Source organism: Vulpes lagopus, chromosome 11, assembly GCF_018345385.1.
Source record: "Vulpes lagopus strain Blue_001 chromosome 11, ASM1834538v1, whole genome shotgun sequence".
In the NCBI taxonomy this organism is placed as follows: domain Eukaryota; kingdom Metazoa; phylum Chordata; class Mammalia; order Carnivora; family Canidae; genus Vulpes; species Vulpes lagopus.
In genome coordinates this window covers 50,229,323-50,248,483 of record NC_054834.1, presented here as the reverse complement: position 1 = coordinate 50,248,483, position 19,161 = coordinate 50,229,323, and the positions used below count along the sequence as shown (strand labels likewise).

Sequence of the window (19,161 nt, the reverse complement as noted above, 5' to 3'; positions counted from 1 at the left end):
CCCAGTTGATTAAAAATTTTGAGTAGGGCACCCGGGTGGCTCAGTGGTTGAGTATCTGCCTTCAGCCCAGGGTGTGATCCTGGAGACCTGGGATCGAGTCCCACGTCGGGCTCCCTGCATGGAGCCTGCTACTCCCTCTGCCTGTGTCTCTGCCTCTCTCTCTCTCTCGCTGTCTCTCTCTCTCTCTGTCTCTCATGAATAAATAAATAAAATCTTTAAAACACAAAATTTTGTGTAAATTAATATTCTTAGTTTTAGAAAGCAAGTTTTGTTTGTTTTTTAACATTCCCATTTAAATAGTTAAAATATCTCATTCAAATGATGAATGAGTAACTTATTTATGGGGAACTTTTGAAAATATTAAAAGTTGGAACTTTGGTATCTACAAATCCAGGCCAAAAAGCAACCCATATTAAGGATCTTACAGTAAGAGTGTTCATTCATCTATCTTCACCAAACACACATATAAACACATATAATAAAATGTGAAATATAGTCATAAATAAGACAATTCTTACGAAGAAATGTCTAAGACAATGTGTGGATTAGGAATAGAAAAGAGAATGCTTGAACTACTCGTGTCTTGCATAAGGTCATTTCTCCCTAATTAAAACTGGAGTGTCAGCCTTTTATTCCCAGATGACTGGTATCAAGGAGTTATTGTCATTTATACCCAGACATGTTCTTTCACTCTGAATCTCACCTCGGACAGGTGTGCGAGAGCCCAGCGAGCAGTTGTTCACACGGCATCCAACGACGAATCAGGCCCCCAAGGTTTGTGCTCTAAGAAGGAAGCTAGTTCACCTTTACTGTATTCACATATTCTTTTTCTCTTTTTTTCTCTTTCGGTATTCAGAAAGTGGAATGCTATTTCCTAAATAGACCATTTGTACATATTTCTGGTGATTATTCGTTGGGTGAGTCTAGTTATTGATTTCACATGTTTTTAGCAGCTCACTCTCAGTCATTCTTTGTTTTGCCAACCTAACTACCCATTTAAAAAAAAAAGATTTATTTATTCATTTGAGAGAGACAGAAAGAGCATGAGCAGGGGGTGAGGCTGAGGGAGAGGGAAAAACAGACTCCCCATGAGCTGGGAGCCCCACATGGGCTCGATCCCATGACGTGGAGATCATGACCTGAGCCGAAGGCAGACGCTGAACCATCGAGCCATCCAGGGCGCCCTCTACCTATTTTTGCAGCTTACTTAAACACATTTTTTCAATAACCCTACTTTCTTGCTAGTTTTTCCTGCTCATCATAATGTTCTCAACTTGATGAATCTTCCATGTGTGTCAACTTTAAGATGACCAGTTATTTTATTAGCAAAATGAGTTTATTCGGGAATAGCAGATGAATTGCAATTCAGGACAAGTAAACTAGAAAAACCATTAGTACGTCTAAAGAGACAAAGGGAAGGTAAGCCTTTATTAGGTTCTAGGAAGAAATTAGGTGGGGCTGTTTTGAACAAAAGCTCACTAGAGAAGAACACAAGTTTGAGGTTGTGGCTGTTGCCCGGGCAGAAAGAAAACCTTCCTTCTTACTGGCCAAGCAGGCTGCAACCAGTGGTTTACATGTCAGCGCTCCCCCATTAGGGCTTCCCAACTCCATTTTCAGTGAGATTTGCTTTACTACTTTTCACAGATGGAAAGTATGCTGAAAACTTTGAAAGAGAAAAAAAAATGCAGCCTGTGATTTCAGGGGCATTTGATCTAGACGTGCTTCAGACAAAAGCACATTAGTCATATCAACAATTGCAAAGAGACCATTTTAAACAAAAGACACTAATTTGATGGTAAGAATCCTGTTAATTTTTTAGGTGGGATAATGGTATTATGTTTTGTTTTTGAAAAAGAGCCCCTTATAGTTTTAGAGATATATGTAGAAGTAATCAGATAAAATTATTGTTTTCTGTGATTTGCTTCAAAATAATTCAGGAAAGGGGGCACCTGGCTGCCTCAGTCAGTGGAGCATGCAACTCTTGATCTTGGGGCCATAAGTTTGAACCCCACAAAGGGCATAGATATTACTTTAAAAAGTAATATAGGAAAGGAGAAGTAGTTGTATAAATAAGATCGGGAATAACTTGATAGTTATGAAAGTTAATTATACATGGGAGCTTATTATATTATCCTGGCTACCTTCTTATATGTTTGAAATTATCCCAAAAAGGTAAAAACAAAAAGGTAAAAACATTTTTTAAAAGATTTTATTTATTTATTCATGAGAGATACAGAGAGAGGAGAGACACAGGCAGAGGGAAAAGCAGGCTCGATGCAGGGAGCCCGATGTGGGACTCGATCCCGGGACCCCGGGGTCATGCCCTGAGCCTAAGGCAGATGCTCAACTGCTGAGCCCCCCAGGGGTCCCAGTAAACATATTTCTAAAAGGGTTAGTAGGGACACCTGGGTGGCTCCGTTGGTGTGTCCCACTCTTGATTTTGGCTCAGTTTCTGATCTCAGGGTTGTGGGATCAAGTTCCACGTCAGGCTCTGCAGGCAGCATGGAGTCTGCTTGTGGTTCTCTCTCTCCCTCTCCCTCTTCCCCTCCCTCTCCTCATGCATGCACGCATTCTCTCTCTCTCTCTCAAAATAACTAAAAAAAGAATCTTAAAAAAGTAAATAAAAGTTAATAATCTCATGCAAATAACCTTGTAATAATAACCCTTTACAAATCATTAGGGAAAAGAGAAATATACCAAGGGAGGGAAAGATATGAACAGGCAGTGTGCAAAAGACATATATAAATGGCAAATAAGCATATGAAGAAAATTTCAGTCCCAAAACTATGCAGACTAGGACAATGTGTGATATTGTGATTTATAATAAGAAACATATATTTGGTCCTCGTCCACTCTAACTGGCTCACAACTCCCCAAACCTTTGGAATTTCCTAAGGAAAAAGTGTAATGGGAGCATCTTTGGTTATAATATTCAGCCTTATGTCATCAGTTCCTGAAATAGCTCCATGGCCATAAAAATGGAGGAAGGAGCGTATTGTTATTCATAACAGGACCCTTTCAATCACGTCTAAGTTTATGTTAATGTTTTAGAAAACTCGTGAGGATGGGGGCTGGTTCTCAGGAGAGCCAGCCAGCACTGGAGGGCTGGAGCTCTCAGTACCGTCCCTCACCCTACCTCTGGAGAGATGAGAGGGTCTGGAGGTTAAATCAATTGCCAATAGCCAATGATTTAATCAATCATGCCTATGTAATGAACCCTGCATAAAAACCCAATAGTATGGGGTTCAGGGATTTTCCAGGTTGCTGGACACATGGGCGTGCTGGGAGGGGACATGTCTGTAGAGTGCAATGAACTGCCGCGTCCCTTCCTATGTACCTTATCTTTTCCTCTGCATCTTCTCCATCTGGCTGTATCCTGAAGTGTATCCTTCCTTATAAATGGGTAACCCAGTCAGGTAAACTGTCGTCCTGAGTTCTGTGAGCCATTCTACACATTAATAGAACCCAGGGAGGAAGTCGTGGGGACCTCCAGATACAGCCCGTTGGTCAGGAGCACAGGCAACAATCTGGACGTGTAGCATATCTGAAGCGGGGACAGTCTTGTGGGACTAAGCCTATGGGGTAAAATGCTATCACCAGGTAGTATCCAAACTGAGTTAACTTAATTTCTTGGTGGTGTTAGAAAACACATTTGCAAAGGAGATATTTTTTTTCACCTGTATAATTGACAGAGAAAGAAGTTTAATGAGAATTATTGAAGAGGATGAGGTAAAGCAAATAGTCCATTTGCCACTCTCTGGTGGGAGAGTAAATCTAGTTGGTCCTTAGAGTTTCTTGGTTGTCATCTCCATCTTCTCCGAAGGGTGGGCATTATTTGCCGTTCCCATTTTACAAGAGAGCTAACGAAATACCAGATTTATCCAAGGTCACACAACCGAGGGCTTGTTTTTTTCCTTCTACTACTGGAAAAGAAGATTCTGTTGATGAAATATTTTGCAATATATATGATAATGAGTTCTCTAGAGTTATTTTCTGACCTACGTGATTCCCAGATGATTGAGAAACAGAGCAGAGATAAGCCCAGCCCATGGCCAGGAGCAAAGCCCAGCTGATGCCAGCCTGTGTCAGCCAAACCCTGGCCTACCCATAGACGTGGGGGTGAGAAGTAAATGTAGTTTATTGTACACCAAGGAGGTTTTGCAGTTGTATGTTGCCTGAGGTCTCACCTCCCTGCCCTCCCGACTGCCCTTACACTGTAGTCCTGCTACTGTTGCTTCCCTCCTAGTGCTCTCACCTTACAGCCATTAGGCATGCTTTTCTCTTAGTTCCCTCAATACTGGGATGCTAGGAAAGGTGGGCTATTTATTTCTCCATTATTCTGACCTTGTTTCCAAGATTTGAGGAGGCTTATTAAAATTCTCATAATGCAAAATAAAGTAAAATAGAAGGGAGCTAGAAAAAGGAAAATCTATTTAGATTCCCCTTTACAGATAACAATAATTATCACTAACAATATCTATTTCACAGAAGCATAACCAGCATTTTTTTTAATGTCCTATAAACTGGGTAACATGAGATGGTTTTCCGAAGAGCCCATCATTCTTGAGTAAGAGGGGACAACGAAGTTGCAGACACACCAGATAGCCCAACTGGGATGTCAAAGAGTAACCCACTAATTGTTCACTCTTTTTAAAGCTTGCTCTTTCCACCTCAGACAGCAAACAAACTGGGTTGGAGTAGGTGAGACAAAAAAATGTGACTCTTTCCATTATTATACAATGTCAGTTCTTGGTTCTATATAGGAAAAAAAAATCATGAGTTATATGTAACTGAAGAGAGAAGTAGAGCCAACAGACAAACTACATGGTTTTTAAGTTGTGACTGATTTTTTCTCAAGTGGAGGTTATTGCTCCCTGTCACTAATTTTTACCCTTTCTTCCAACCATAATAACCCATTTGTTCATTTAATGAGTGCATTCTGAGAGTCTACTGTTTACCAGGGCTCTGTTGATGAGTGAAACACATAGACCTTTATGGTTGCTGGTGGATGAACTTTGGTGGTTTTGAAGACTATAGGGCAGACAGACCTTTATGGCTTGAGGTTAGAATTACAAGATGGGACTCATTGGACTAAAGGTAAAGTATTCCTTTCAGAGTTTCTCATGAAAAGTTTGTCTCCTTGCCTCTTTTCAGCCTCTAGAGGCTGCCTGCATTCCTTGGCTCACTGACCCCTTCCTCCATCTTCCAGCTAGCATCCCTGCATCTCTGTGACCACTCTTCCATAGTTGCATCTCCTTTTCTAATCAAATTGGGGCAGGTTCTTCAATTTTAAGGACCCATGTGACATAGATTAGGGTCAGCTGGATAATCTTCCTATCTTGAGGTCCTTAACTTAGTCACATCATCACAATGTGTTGTTCTATAAGGTCACGTTTGCAGGTTCTGGAGGTTAGGATGTGTATCTCTTTACGTGTGGGGAGGATCATTATTTTGCCAAATGCACACTTATACATACAAAGGTAGTTATGTAATGAATATTAAATTTATATGGAAATTTTTATCAGAAAAATGGAAATAAAATGTAAACAAAAAGACGGCCCCCTGAAACAGGCACAATCATTTTAGACAAAGTAGTTTTTCATATGTATATTATTAATATGTCCCTGATGAGATATTGCCATTGATATCAAAGAAAAAAGAACTAGCTACAGCTTCAGTAAAACCAGAATAAATCTTAGAAACGTGATGTTGAGTAAAAAAGCAAGTCCCAGAAGACTACCCAAGTATAGGTCTTAGGTTTATATATGAGTTTCCTTAGGGCTACTATAACAGATTGGTAAAAACTAGGTAGATTTAAAGAACAAAAATTTATTCTCTCACAATTCTGTTGGCTCGAAGTCCAAAATCAAGGTGTTGGCAGGGCCTTCTGAGGGCTCTAGGGAAGGATCATTCCGTGCCTCCTCTAGTTTCTGGTGGTTGTTGGCAATCCTTAACATTTCTGTGATTGAATTTAAGGCCCAACGTAGTCTAGGCTAATCTCATCTTAATTTGATTGCATCTGCAAAGACTCTATTTCCAAATAGGACCACATTCATACGTTGGTGAGGGAAAGTTAGGATCTCAACATATCTTTTGGGGGACACAATTCAACCAATACGGTCAGGTTTCCCAGGAAACAGACTCTGAAATTGAGATTTGCTTGCAGGGGACTTATTTATGGAGTGCTCTGGGGAGCAGCATCAGTAAGGGAGTGAGAGAAGGAGGATTATGCTGAGGGAGTAGTTGAGCTGCGATGCAGGAGTAACAGAAGCCTGGGCTGATCCCACAGGGAGCTCTGAAGGTAGGACGGCCACACAGATGTCCATAATTGAGATTAGTGGGCCAGGCATCTGTAGGCCTGCATTAACTAGGCATTGGATGCAGGCTATCCATGGGAGGGAGCAAAGCAGCTCCCTTCTGCCAAGAACAATTCCCATGGGGGACACAACTGGGAGCCCTCAGCAACTAGCACTCTCTGCGAATGACTGTCTTGGTCCTGGAGAGGCTATCGGGGTTGCATACTCCAGCATCCACTCTATTATGTTTTTCAATAGATATCAAAAATAAGCAAAAGTGTACAATATTATTATTTCATATAAATGTGGATAAAGTATGTACATGCATGTAGATATATATACATATATATATATATATATATATATATATATATATATATATATATATATATATATAAAATATTTATACCTAAAAGCAGTGGAATGATACAGAACATTTAGAACTACGGAATAGGGTAGGTTCTTGGTTTTTTGACTCTTGCATTGGGTGATGAGTTTATAGTTTTTCATTATATTATGATTTATAACTAGCTTATGTATTTCATGTAATCTTTTGTATGTATCAAATAAATAATCTCTACACTCAACATGGGACTCAAACTCATGACCCCCCAAATCAAAAATTGCACACTCTACCAACTGAGCTAGTCAGATACCCCTGTATTAAATATATTTACAAATATAATAAAAGGAACAAAGGAAACTAGGCAAAATAGCAATTAAAGTAGCTAGAAATTTTAGAAAAATATGAGTAAACATAGCAAATCCTGAGTCCATTGCTAAAGTAAGCACTCAGATGAAGACAAACTTCCCCCTAATTCCCTAATGTTACTTCAGTTTGCTTACATAACTATCCTGAAATTTGGTTATTTTTGGCTGGAAGTATGATGTTGATGCAATACATTGTTTACTTTTCCTTTTACCTAGTTTTTAATTGACTTATTCACCCTAGCACTCATTTTTTTTTTTAAAGTGAAAGAGTAGGGATCCCTGGGTGGTGCAGCGGTTTAGCGCCTGCCTTTGGCCCAGGGTGCGATCCTGGAGACCCAGGATTGAATCCCACGTCGGGCTCCCGGTGCATGGAGCCTGCTTCTCCCTCTGCCTATGTCTCTGCCTCTCTCTCTCTCTCTCTCTCGCTCTCTCTCTCTTTCTGTGACTATCATAAATAAATAAAAATTAAAAAAAAATAAAGTGAAAGAGTATTTGGGGTAAGATTGTTAGAATGATTAATAGATCTGTTGGTGCAATAAATAAATCCAGTTAATGCACAATATTGATATCTCAAGTTTTCACCATGGTATATTTTTTAAGTGTATTCATTTATTATTCAAGTGATCTCTACATCCAATGTGGGAATCAAACTTGCAACCCCAAGATCAGGAGTCGCGTGCTCATCCAACTGAGCAGGCCAGGCCCTGCTCACCAGGATATTTGTAATGGTTTGTTGAATGGAGACAGAAAGTTGTTGGATAATGTTCGTACGATCACAGTTTTAACTTTAAAAAAATATGTCTATGGGACGCCTGGGTGGCTCAGTGGTTGGGCACTGGCCTTCAGCTCAGGGTGTAACCCTGGGGTCCCGGGATTGAGGCCAACATCGGGCTCCCCTCAGGGAGCCTTTCTCCCTCTGCCTGTGTCTCTGCCTCTCTCTCTCTCCCTCTCTCCGTGTGTGTCTCTCATGAATAAATAAAATCTTAAAAAAAAAATAAAACTAAAAGAGTGTGTATGTTTGTATATATCATATAGCTTTATATTTACATAGAAAAAGAAATTAAAGAATGGACCCCAAACTGCTAGCTGCCATTTGTGGCAATCAGAGATGGGGCAGGATAATTGTTCACTTTATATACTTCTGTGAGCTTTTGAAACTAAAAAATAAAATACTAAAACATGTTTATTTATTTTTAAAGATTTTATTTATTTATTCATGAGACACAGAGAGAGAGAGAGAGAGAGAGAGGCAGAGACACAGGCACAGGGAGAAGCAGGCTCCATGCAGGGAGCCAGCCTATCGTGGGACTTGATCCCGGGCCTCCAGGATCAGGCCCTGGGTGGAAGGCAGAGCTAAACCACTGGGCCACCTGGGCTGCCCCTAAAACATGTTTTTTAATCACGTATTTCAAGATGACTGGTTTTAGTTTTCTTAGGCAAGAGTTCATCTCCAAGGGTTTGTTTTCTTGTTGGAAAGATGGGAGTGCTACTGTGACCTTTGAATTGGATAATGTATGTGAAGTCAACTTTGAAAATGCTAATGTAATAACGAAGCATAATAAATGTTAATGTGCAATATTGTTAAAGAAATATTAACTTTTTGGAAACCTGATTTCTAATGCCAAAAATTTCAGATTTTTAAAAACCAAATAAAAAAAAAAAAAAATTAAAAAAAAATAAAGTGAAAGAGTATTTGGGGTAAGATTGTTAGAATGATTAATAGATTGTTGGTGCAATAAATAAATCCAGTTAATGCACAATATTGATATCTCAAGTTTTCACCATGGTATATTTTTTAAGTGTATTCATTTATTATTCAAGTGATCTCTACATCCAATGTGGGAATCAAACTTGCAACCCCAAGATCAGGAGTCGCTGTGCTCCACCAAAAATCTGAGCATGCCAGCCCTGCTCACCAGGATATTTGTAATGGTTTGTTGAATGGAGACAGAAAGTTGTTGGATAATGTTCGTACGATCACAGTTTTAACTTTAAAAAAAATATGTCTATGGGACGCCTGGGTGGCTCAGTGGTTGGGCACTGGCCTTCAGCTCAGGGTGTAACCCTGGGGTCGGGATATTGAGGCCAAACATCGGGCCAATAGGGAGCCTTTCTCCCTCTGCCTGTGTCTCTGCCTCTCTCTCTCTCCCTCTCTCCGTGTGTGTCTCTCATGAATAAATAAAATCTTAAAAAAAAAATAAAACTAAAAGAGTGTGTATGTTTGTATATATCATATAGCTTTATATTTACATAGAAAAAGAAATTAAAGAATGGACCCCAAACTGCTAGCTGCCATTTGTGGCAATCAGAGATGGGGCAGGATAATTGTTCACTTTATATACTTCTGTGAGCTTTTGAAACTAAAAAATAAAATACTAAAACATGTTTATTTATTTTTAAAGATTTTATTTATTTATTCATGAGACACAGAGAGAGAGAGAGAGAGAGAGAGGCAGAGACACAGGCACAGGGAGAAGCAGGCTCCATGCAGGGAGCCAGCCTATCGTGGGACTTGATCCCGGGCCTCCAGGATCAGGCCCTGGGTGGAAGGCAGAGCTAAACCACTGGGCCACCTGGGCTGCCCCTAAAACATGTTTTTTAATCACGTATTTCAAGATGACTGGTTTTAGTTTTCTTAGGCAAGAGTTCATCTCCAAGGGTTTGTTTTCTTGTTGGAAAGATGGGAGTGCTACTGTGACCTTTGAATTGGATAATGTATGTGAAGTCAACTTTGAAAATGCTAATGTAATAACGAAGCATAATAAATGTTAATGTGCAATATTGTTAAAGAAATATTAACTTTTTGGAAACCTGATTTCTAATGCCAAAAATTTCAGATTTTTAAAAACCTGTTTATTAATCATGGTTCCTTTTTTTTTTTCTTTTTAATCCAGGATTGAACACCATCTAAACTGAACTTTTTTAATATATTTTTTTTAATTTTTATTTATTTATGATAGTCACACAGGGAGAGAGAGAGAGAGGCAGAGACACAGGCAGAGGGAGAAGCAGGCTCCATGCACCGGAAGCCCGATGTGGGATTTGATCCCGGGTCTCCAGGATCGCGCCCTGGGCCAAAGGCAGGCGCCAAACCGCTGCGCCACCCAGGGATACCCTAAACTGAACTTAAATGAGAGATTAAGTGCAATGTTTCGAGCTGTGTTTAAATGAAGATGAGCTAGAAGAAGACAGAACTGTTAAAAACATGTAAGTCTTATTATTTAGCCAAATGAAGGATTCAGCTCTGTTGTAATGATATTCTTAAAAATTCCTAGCTTCTGTAAAATTCCCTAATTATGGAATTTTCTTTCATTATATTGAACTACTCCTGATTTCATCATGAAAATCTGATCTGAAACTCAATTTACAGAAATACTAAAAATGAATCTAAAATTAAATGAGACCATCTGTATACTAACATGATGCAATATTGTTGATTCACATTTTTTCCATATTAAAGACTGTTCTGAACTCTAAATCTTTTAAATAAATGAGACTAAAATTTAATGTGGTTGTGTCTGAGCATGTTACTTGTCTAACAACCAACCGTTTCCAGAGACTCCTCACCTCTCCGTTAATCATTTTTTATGCTGCCTTCTCTGAGCTAGTTACTGAGACACAATTTCATAAACACACCTTTTTAGCTGAAATCTCAGTTCTGCCACTTACTTGCTCTGCGTCCATAGGGAAAGTCACTTAGATATTTTAAGCCTCATTTTTCTCACTGGACACTTAATGCCTCTTTGCCAGTCACTGCTAAATGCTCAATATTCCATTGTCCAATTTTACTGATGTAAAATTTGGATGCTTAGTAGCCAAATCCATACAAGATCATACAGCTAATAAGAGTTAGAGTTGGATCTGGTCCCAGATTTACCTGACACCAAAGCCCAGAGTTTTATAGTATTGCTTCCTCTTTAGAGAGCCATTAATGGTTTCATATGTTTGGTTAGGATGGTTCCGCCAATCCCTGGGGATCCTGGTCTGTACATTAAATGTTAGCACGGAATACTGCTGAATCATTGTAGGTTTCTGTACGCATTAGAAGGGTTTTTTTTTTAATTTTTTGACTTTTAAAATTTTATTTATTTGGGAGAGAGAGAGCACATGAGCAGGAGGAAAGGGAGAGGTAGAGGGGGAAGGACAAGCAGACTCCCCACTGAGCGGGGAGCCTCATGTGGGGCTCCATCCCAGGACCCTGAGGTCATGACCTGAACCAAAATCAGACACTTAACCAATGAGCCACCCACGTGCTCCTGCATTAGAGGTTCTCAGTGGTTCATAAATTTTTTCCATAGACAGAGGATTGCTATTCAATTCCCAAAGTATAGAGCCATCTGGACCCCAAAGGGCTTTCTCTGGCACAGATCATTTCACTCTGTGATGCTGCTTTCTTTTTCTTTTAGTCAATAGAATAATGTTCCTAAAAGGCCGAGGTGATCAGAATTAATGTGTGCATTCTTAATAAAGATTATTCCTATTAATTGTAAGCATTCTCCTCAGACCTTACAGAAAGAAAATGGGTACCAAAATGAGATGGTTTCAATCTTCGATATTCCTTGAGTGAAAATACCATACTCAATATGAATACTAACAACAGTAGAAAGTACCATCTCTACGGTACCTATCCTTGTTCATTAAAAAAAATCCAAAATCAAGAATTATTTTTTGTTGCCTGTTTACTTTTATGGCAGATGCTGTGGTAGGTGCTAGAAGCACATGTGTTCTTCAAAATCACAGCAAAACCCTCAGTGGGCATTTGCTGTTCTCTCCTTCCTCTGCCCAGCCTGATTTAATTTCTACTTAGCCTCAGATTCCAGCTCAAATGTTACTCCCTTAGAAAGGCCTTTCAGGGCAGTCCTCACTTCCCATCTAAACTAGGTCCTCTTTTCTTCAGCCCTATTCTTTTCTTCTTTTTACTCATTACAATTTTTATCATATAACTCGTTGGATGTGCTTAATGTCTGCCTCTCTGGCTAGACTATTTCCATTTATTCATCATTCATTTATTGGTGTTTATTGCACACTCCTAAGGGTGAGTTATTCTTAGGTGCACATCTTAGGTGAAGATACAATGGTGAACAAGTAAAGGTCACTGTCCTCATGAACTTACATTCTATTGGGAAGGTGGACAAAAACCAAATAATTAAACCATTTGAAGGCATTAAGTGTTATAATGTGTGAAAATAAATTAGGGTAAAAGAATAAGTAGTGACAGGGCAAAGGAGAGGAGGCGACTTGGTCTATTTAGGTAGGTCCATCAGAGAAAAACCACTCTAAGTGGGAGAATGTGTGAACAGAAGCCCAAATAATATAAAGGAGTGAGCCTTGGGAGATAGAGGTTAAGAGGTTCTAGAAAGGGAACAGGAAATAGAACTGCTTTGAGACTGGAATGAACTTGACTTCTTTCAGGAAATTCAAGACGTGTGGCTGGAATCAAGTGAGCACAGGAGAGCATGGTTGATGCTGCTGTAGAGGTCAGGGCAGATAAACTAGTCTTGAAGGATTTTGTTCTTAATCTGATTTATAAAGTCCTTGAAGGGATTTGAGGAGAAGAAATAATATCTCATTGAGTTATAAAACAACAACAACAAAAACCCAAAAAACCCAAAACCTACTCAAGTTGCTTCATGGAGAACAAACCCCAAGACCATTTCAGGGTGACCAGGGAGGAGGCTATTGCCATATTTCAGGGAAGAAATGTTTGTGATTTGGATCAGGTTGGTAAGTAGCAGAGGTGGAGAGAAGTGGTCAGTCGGGATACATTTTGGAGGCAGTGTGAACGATATATTGGGGAGGTGGTACTGAATATGGGAATGTAATGGAAAGAACAACCGACCCCTAAGGTTTTAAACCTTAGAAGGTCAGTAAATGGTGGTACCTTTAACAGTTGGAAGAAGAGAAGTGTGTGTGTGTGTGTGTTTGATGGAGTAGAGCCTGTTTTGAACATGTTTCACTTGAGATGTTGGTATTTATTTTACATCTTAATGGAGACGCTGAGTAGGCAGGTAGAGGTGATGCATTCATGCACACCTCTGTGCAGAAGCTGGGCCTGGCCAGAGACGTTTGGAATTCATCAACCTACAGTTGACACTTAAAACCAAGGGACTGGATACAATCATGTAGAGAGACTGTGTAGAGAAGTAAAAAGAGCAGGGGTCTGAGTCCAAGGGCACTGGATCGTATAGAAGCCAGCATGGGGAGGGGCCATTGAAGGACTCTGGGAAGGAGTAGCTGGTGAGGGCAACAGAGGCCACTCACTACGGAACGGTACAATAGGATGAGACTAAGAATTGACCACTTGCTCACCCCTGGATATCCAGTACCCAGCTCACTTTCTGGTACACACAGCACAGTAATATTTGTTGAATGAGTGAATCTTGACTTCCATTTTTCGGCCAGATTTTTATTATTTCAGGGTTCCAGGCACTGTTCTAGGTCCTATGGACTCACAGCATAGTGTTCCCAATAATCATAAGTTCTAGGGGGGGGGGCATAGACATACATACAAATGCCACAAAAACACATATTCTTAGCTTATTTATTTGTTTAGGATTTTACCTTTTAAATATTTATTTATTTGAGAGAGATAAAGAGAGAAAGTGCCAGAAGGAGAGAGAGGACCTCAAGCAGACTTCCCGCCCAGCACCGAGTCCCATGCAGGGTGCATCCCACCACCCCAGATCAGGACCCCACTTAACTGACTGTGCCATCCAGGCGCCCCTAAGGTTTTAGTGGTCAGTAATCTCTACACCCAACGTGGGGCTCCAACTCAACCCTAACAGAGCCAGCAGGCACCCTCCCTGCATTATTGGTTCATGATAGCTTTCTTCCCCTCCCGCTGCCCTTTTGTAAGGAGCGCAGATATCTTGAGGGCCCTTAGTTGGTGAGCGATGATGAATCAGGATACATGCATCAGGGGCTATACTGCGGTGAAGACTGGCTGGAGGGCGAGGTTGAGACAGAGCAATGGTGGGATTTCATGGACTTGGACAGGCAGCCTCGGCTGGGGGTGTCAAATTCAATCAAAACACGATGTGCCTGCTCGACTCACACGGCTGATTTCTGCTAGACACTTGACAGTTTATAAAGAACAGTAACAGCCTCAGGGTTATAGTTAATTAATCTGATGAGAGGGTGGAAAAAGAGTAGGGGGGTTGGGCAGAGGGCTAAGGCTCTGAAACCACATATATCAGGACATTATTACCTTAGCTTCAGGATATGTCGGGCTGTTGATTCTTACAATTACTACCCTTCAATTCGTGCCTTTTAAAAAAGCCTCGAAATCATCAGTCCCTACCGGCTAAGAAAATGTTAGGGGTTTTATATGAACCCAGATCCATGCCCGAAAAAGGAAACAAAAACTCTTGGGTGGACGAGAGAGGGAGGGCGAAGCAGTCTATTACGTTACACAGGTGCTCGCGCTTACCTTGTGGAGCTCTGCCAAGGTGATTTTCTTATCTCTACTAGGTCCATACACTTTTCTATCTCCCCACCCCTTCCAAAAAAAATTTTTTTTAAAAAGAGAGTAAAAGAAACCTTTCTATCGTCATGGAGTCTCTTCCCCAAACTCTTTATTCATCAGCCTGTGTTCCTCTATTTCTCGTTCATCTTCCAGCTATGTCCCCGTGCGTGGTCCTAAATGGTCCATGGTCCTTACCTGGGTTCATGGAGTTATTTGCCCTGAACTCCAGGGCCTCGGAGACGCGGCGCTTCACGCGGGGGAAGGTGCGCGCCGCGGCAGGCACAGACGCGCGCGACGCGAGCCTCGACCCGGGAAACTTCACGAGGGCGACGGCGGCACGTGCACCTGACGGCAGGATAGAGCCCCGGGTGGGAACCAGCCCGCGCCTCCCCGCCCACCTGTTACTACCGCCCTCCATTCACTCGCAGCATCGCGGACCCCGCCCCCTGGAGTCCCGGGCGCCCGCCCAGCCGGGTCTCGCGGGCCAATCGGAGCGCAGCCTCCCGCAGGCGTGAGCACGGCCACAGCCAATCAGCGGCCGGCGCGACGCGGTGGGGTGAGCCGAGCGGCATCACGGGGGCGTGGCGACGCGCGGGGCGGGGCTGCCGCGGGATTGGCAGGCGGGCGATCAGCCGGCGCCGAGGGGACCCGCGCCGGGGGGCGGGGGGAGCGACGTGGGTGGGGAGCGAGGCTGGAGCCAACCAATGGCTGACGCGCTGCGCGCAGAGGGCGCGCCGGATAGCCAATGGCGGCGCGGCTATGGCGCCGTGGGCGGGACTTAGGCCCGAAGCGGCGCCGGAGTCGAGCGCGTCGGTGTCGTGCTCGCCGTCACGGCCCGCGCCTCTTCCTGGATTCATTCATTCGCGGCTCCATTCACGGAGGTAGTAAGGCCCGGCTGGAGCCATGGAGAGCGCTCTTCCTGCCGCCGGCCTCCTGTACTGGGTCGGCGCGGGCACCGTGGCCTACGTGGCCCTACGCCTCTCGTGCTCGCTCTTCACGGCCCTTCGGCTCTGGGGTTTGAGTCACGAGGCAGGGGTCGGGCCGCAGCTCGGAGAGTGGGCAGGTGAGTGCAGCCCGGCGCCCCGCTCCGGGCCCCACCCGCTCCCCGCGGGCCCGCTGGACCCCGGCCGCCCCCGGCTGGCCCGGCTCGGCCCGGCCGACGGTGGAGGGGCCGCGGCGGGGGGCGGGGCCTGGTGGGGGGCGGGGCCTGGACCCCTCACCTCGCGGCCCCCCCCGGCGGTGCCCTGCGCTCCGCGGCTCGCCCCCGGGACGGCGCGCGCGTGTGTGTCTGTGTGTGTGTTTTAATAAAGTTTTTCGCTTGATTTGAATAGTGGCCCCGTGCGCAGGACGAAAGGCATTCTGTGGGCTTTGGGGGGCATGAGGATGGACGAAGAGGACGTGGAATTTCACAAGTCTTCCTGCTGTTTTGGTTTTTTTTTTGAAACTTGCCTCTCTCCCAGTTATTTGGATTCGGTCTGTTTCATAGGATCTACGGGGTTTTGTTTTGTTCTCGATTGTCCTAAACTTCCCTGGAGTCCTGCGGTGTCACAGAGCCACCGCTTCTGCAACACGGCTGCTCTCCAGGTAGAAGTCAGGAGCAATTTTTTTTTTTTTTTTTTTTTTTTTTTTTTGCAGAAGGAGGTTTATAGGAAAAGGCCTCGTTCCATTCCGCTGGCGGGCCTTAGAGGTGGAAGGGAAAGGTCGCGGGGGAGAAGTGGGGAAATCACCTGCACCGAAGTTTTGTGCTTGCTTTCTTTTTTCTGTTGTTGCTTTTCTGACTTTTTCGTTTCTTCTTCTTTTTTGTTGCTTTTCTTTCATTTCTTCTTCTTCTTTGTTGCTTTTCTGTCTTTCATTCTTCTTTTTTGCTTTTCTTTCATTTCTTCTTTTTTGTTGCTTTTCTGTCTTTTTGTTTCTTCCTCCTCCTCTTCCTCCTCCTCCTCCTCCTTCTTCTCCTCTTCTTCCCCCTCCTCCCCTCCTCCTCCTTGTCCTCCTCTTCCTCCTCCTCCCCCCCTTCTCTTCCCCCTCCTCTTCCACCTCCTCCTCCTCCTCCTCTTCTTCTAAACCAAGTGGTGTGCTGTGGTCTCTCTCTGTGTCTGCAATTATCCTGCTATTTCATGATTGAATGTATACTCACTTCACTAAGCATTTTGATTGAATCTTGGAGTGATTAGGGATTGCTGTCAGACTAGGCTCAAGTAAGTACACAAATAAGGCAACTCCACAGTCCTCACTTTATTCATTCAAAAACATTTAAAGAACTTGGAAAAAAACATAAGAAATTTAACCTTTTTGGACAGCGACGTAAAGAGATTTCAAGCAGGGATGGATGGATGTGTAAGAGCTTTGTCCAGGATGTGAAGCAACTATTCACGTTATAATACATATTGTATTTTATTCATTCATTCATTCATTCATTCATTCATTCATTCATTCATGATAGACATAGAGACAGAGAGAGAGAGAAGCAGAGGGAGAAGCAGGCCCCATGGAGGGAGCCTGATGCAGGACTCGATCCCAGGACTCCAGGATCAGACCCTGGGCTGAAGGCAGGCACTAAACTGCTGAGCCACCCAGGGATCCCATATTATAATACTTATTTTTAAAAGTCTCTTAGTGTTTTCTGATATTCCTTGAAAAAGAAGTTAAGTGCTCAACTTGATTATAATAGAGTTTATGATTTCACAATTGACTTGCCTAAGTTCTTGATTTGGAAAACTTGCTTATGAACTTTTGAGATAGTTACACAAGATTCCAGTGCATTAGGAAATTGCATATCAAGATGAAGTTTTGTGATTTGTCAGCAAAGAGTAATGATAATAACTTTTTTTTTAAGATTTTATTTATTTATTCATGAGAGAGAGAGACAGAGACACAGGCAGAGGGAGAAGCAGGCTCCACGTGGGACTCGATCCCGGGACTGCCGGGGTCACTCCCTGGGCTGAAGGCAGACCTCAACCACTGAGCCACCCAGGTGTCCCTTAATAACTTAAAAAAAAAAAACTAAAATATAATAGGCCACAGTGACTAATAACTCAGATGGTCTAAGTCATCATTGAAAAGGTTTGATCCCAGAGGAAGGATACTTGCTAAATTGAAGGAAATGTCTAAAAAATTTAGAAAAGAAATTTGGACCAGAATGCTGAGATAGAATAGAGAGGATCATAGTGTTGTAAAGTGACTTTGTGATTGTTGAGTTCAGTCTATCCTGGATTGTTAGAAAAATCTATTCTTTAGGTACTTAAGCAGAAGAAATGATAAGTTGTTATTTGTAACATTACATATATGTGGTGGCCTGAACTTAAAAATATTTACTTTACCTCTCCAAATTCAAGGAGTCTTTGAAAAACAAAGCCTTTGTATCTGTTGGAGGGATGCACTGAAATAATTTGACAAGCAAAGCAGCAGAGATGACGCTTGAATAGAGTTAAATTGTGATTAAAATTAGGTAGATAATTGTTTACCCAAAGTTAGGACTTAAGAATTATTTTTAAATTAAATTAATAAATTTTAATTAATTAATTAGTACTCACAAGTTTTCTCCCCTATAAAATTGGTATCTTAATCCTGTGCAGCCTTCTTTGAATAAATGGTGGTAGCAGGCAGTACGAGGGAGGCATTTTCTACTTTGTAGTAGTAGTGTTTAACATCTTCCTCTCCATAACCAATAAGATATTTTAAGTTTGATATAGTAACATTCATTAAGTTGATAATATATATTTATTGTTATTGTTAAGTTTCTTCGTGTGCGTATTAATTTAATTAGTTAATTTCTTCTCAGATTTTATTTTTTTTTTAATTTTTTTTAAATTTTTATTTATTTATGATAGTCACAGAGACAGAGAGAGAGAGGCAGAGACATAGGCAGAGGGAGAAGCAGGCTCCATGCACCGGGAGCCTGATGTGGGATTCGATCCCGGGTCTCCAGGATTGCGCCCTGGGCCAAAGGCAGGCGCCAAACCGCTGCGCCACCCAGGGAGCCCCTGTTCTCAGATTTTAGAATCTGAAGGGGAGGGGAGTGTGGGTCCCCAATTTTTTTTTTTTTTCTTTTTTGGTCTTTTCCCACAGTAACTGGTGCATTGATGTAAGTGCTTGTAAACTTAACAACGAAGGCTTGGAAAAATAAGTCATGGGGATGTAATGGACAGCATGGCAACTTTATTTTTTATTTTTTAATTTTTTAAAAGATTTATTTATTTATTTATGATAGACATAGAGAGAAAGAGAGGCAGAGACACAGGCAGAGGGAGAAGCAGGCTTCATGCCGGGAGCCAGACGCGGGAATCCTGCAGGGATCCCAGGACTCCAGGATCGTTCCCTGGGCCAAACGCAGGCACTAAACCGCTGAGCCACCCAGGGATCCCCGCATGGCAACTTTAGTTAATAATACTTTACTGCAAATTTGAAAGTTGCCAAGAGATTAAATCTTAAAAGTTCTCATCACAAGAGGTGTCTGGCAGGCTCAGTCAGTAGAGCATGTGACCCTTGCTCTTGGGGTTGTGAGTTCAAGCCCCACATTGGCCAGAAAAAAATTCAGTAAATAAGTATGGTGATGGATGTTACCAAAACTTACTGTGGTGATCCTTTGACAATATATACAACTATGAAATCATTATGTTGTACACCTGAAACTAGTATAATGTTGTATGTCCTCATCAACAAAAAATCAAAACCCCCAAAACTTGTAAAAAC

The 19,161-nt window shown here is 42.2% G+C and overlaps 1 protein-coding gene across 1 annotated transcript in view; it reads left to right on the top strand.

The window, feature by feature from the left end:
* Positions 1 to 15,249: 15,249 nt before the first annotated feature.
* The window catches only part of HSD17B12 (hydroxysteroid 17-beta dehydrogenase 12), a 168,655-nt gene continuing 164,743 nt past the window's right edge, over positions 15,250 to 19,161 (top strand). The window contains exon 1 of the mRNA XM_041722259.1: positions 15,250 to 15,535. Within this exon, the coding sequence (XP_041578193.1) occupies positions 15,376 to 15,535 (160 nt within the window). The 5' untranslated portion in view covers positions 15,250 to 15,375. The remainder of the gene's footprint in view (positions 15,536 to 19,161) is intronic.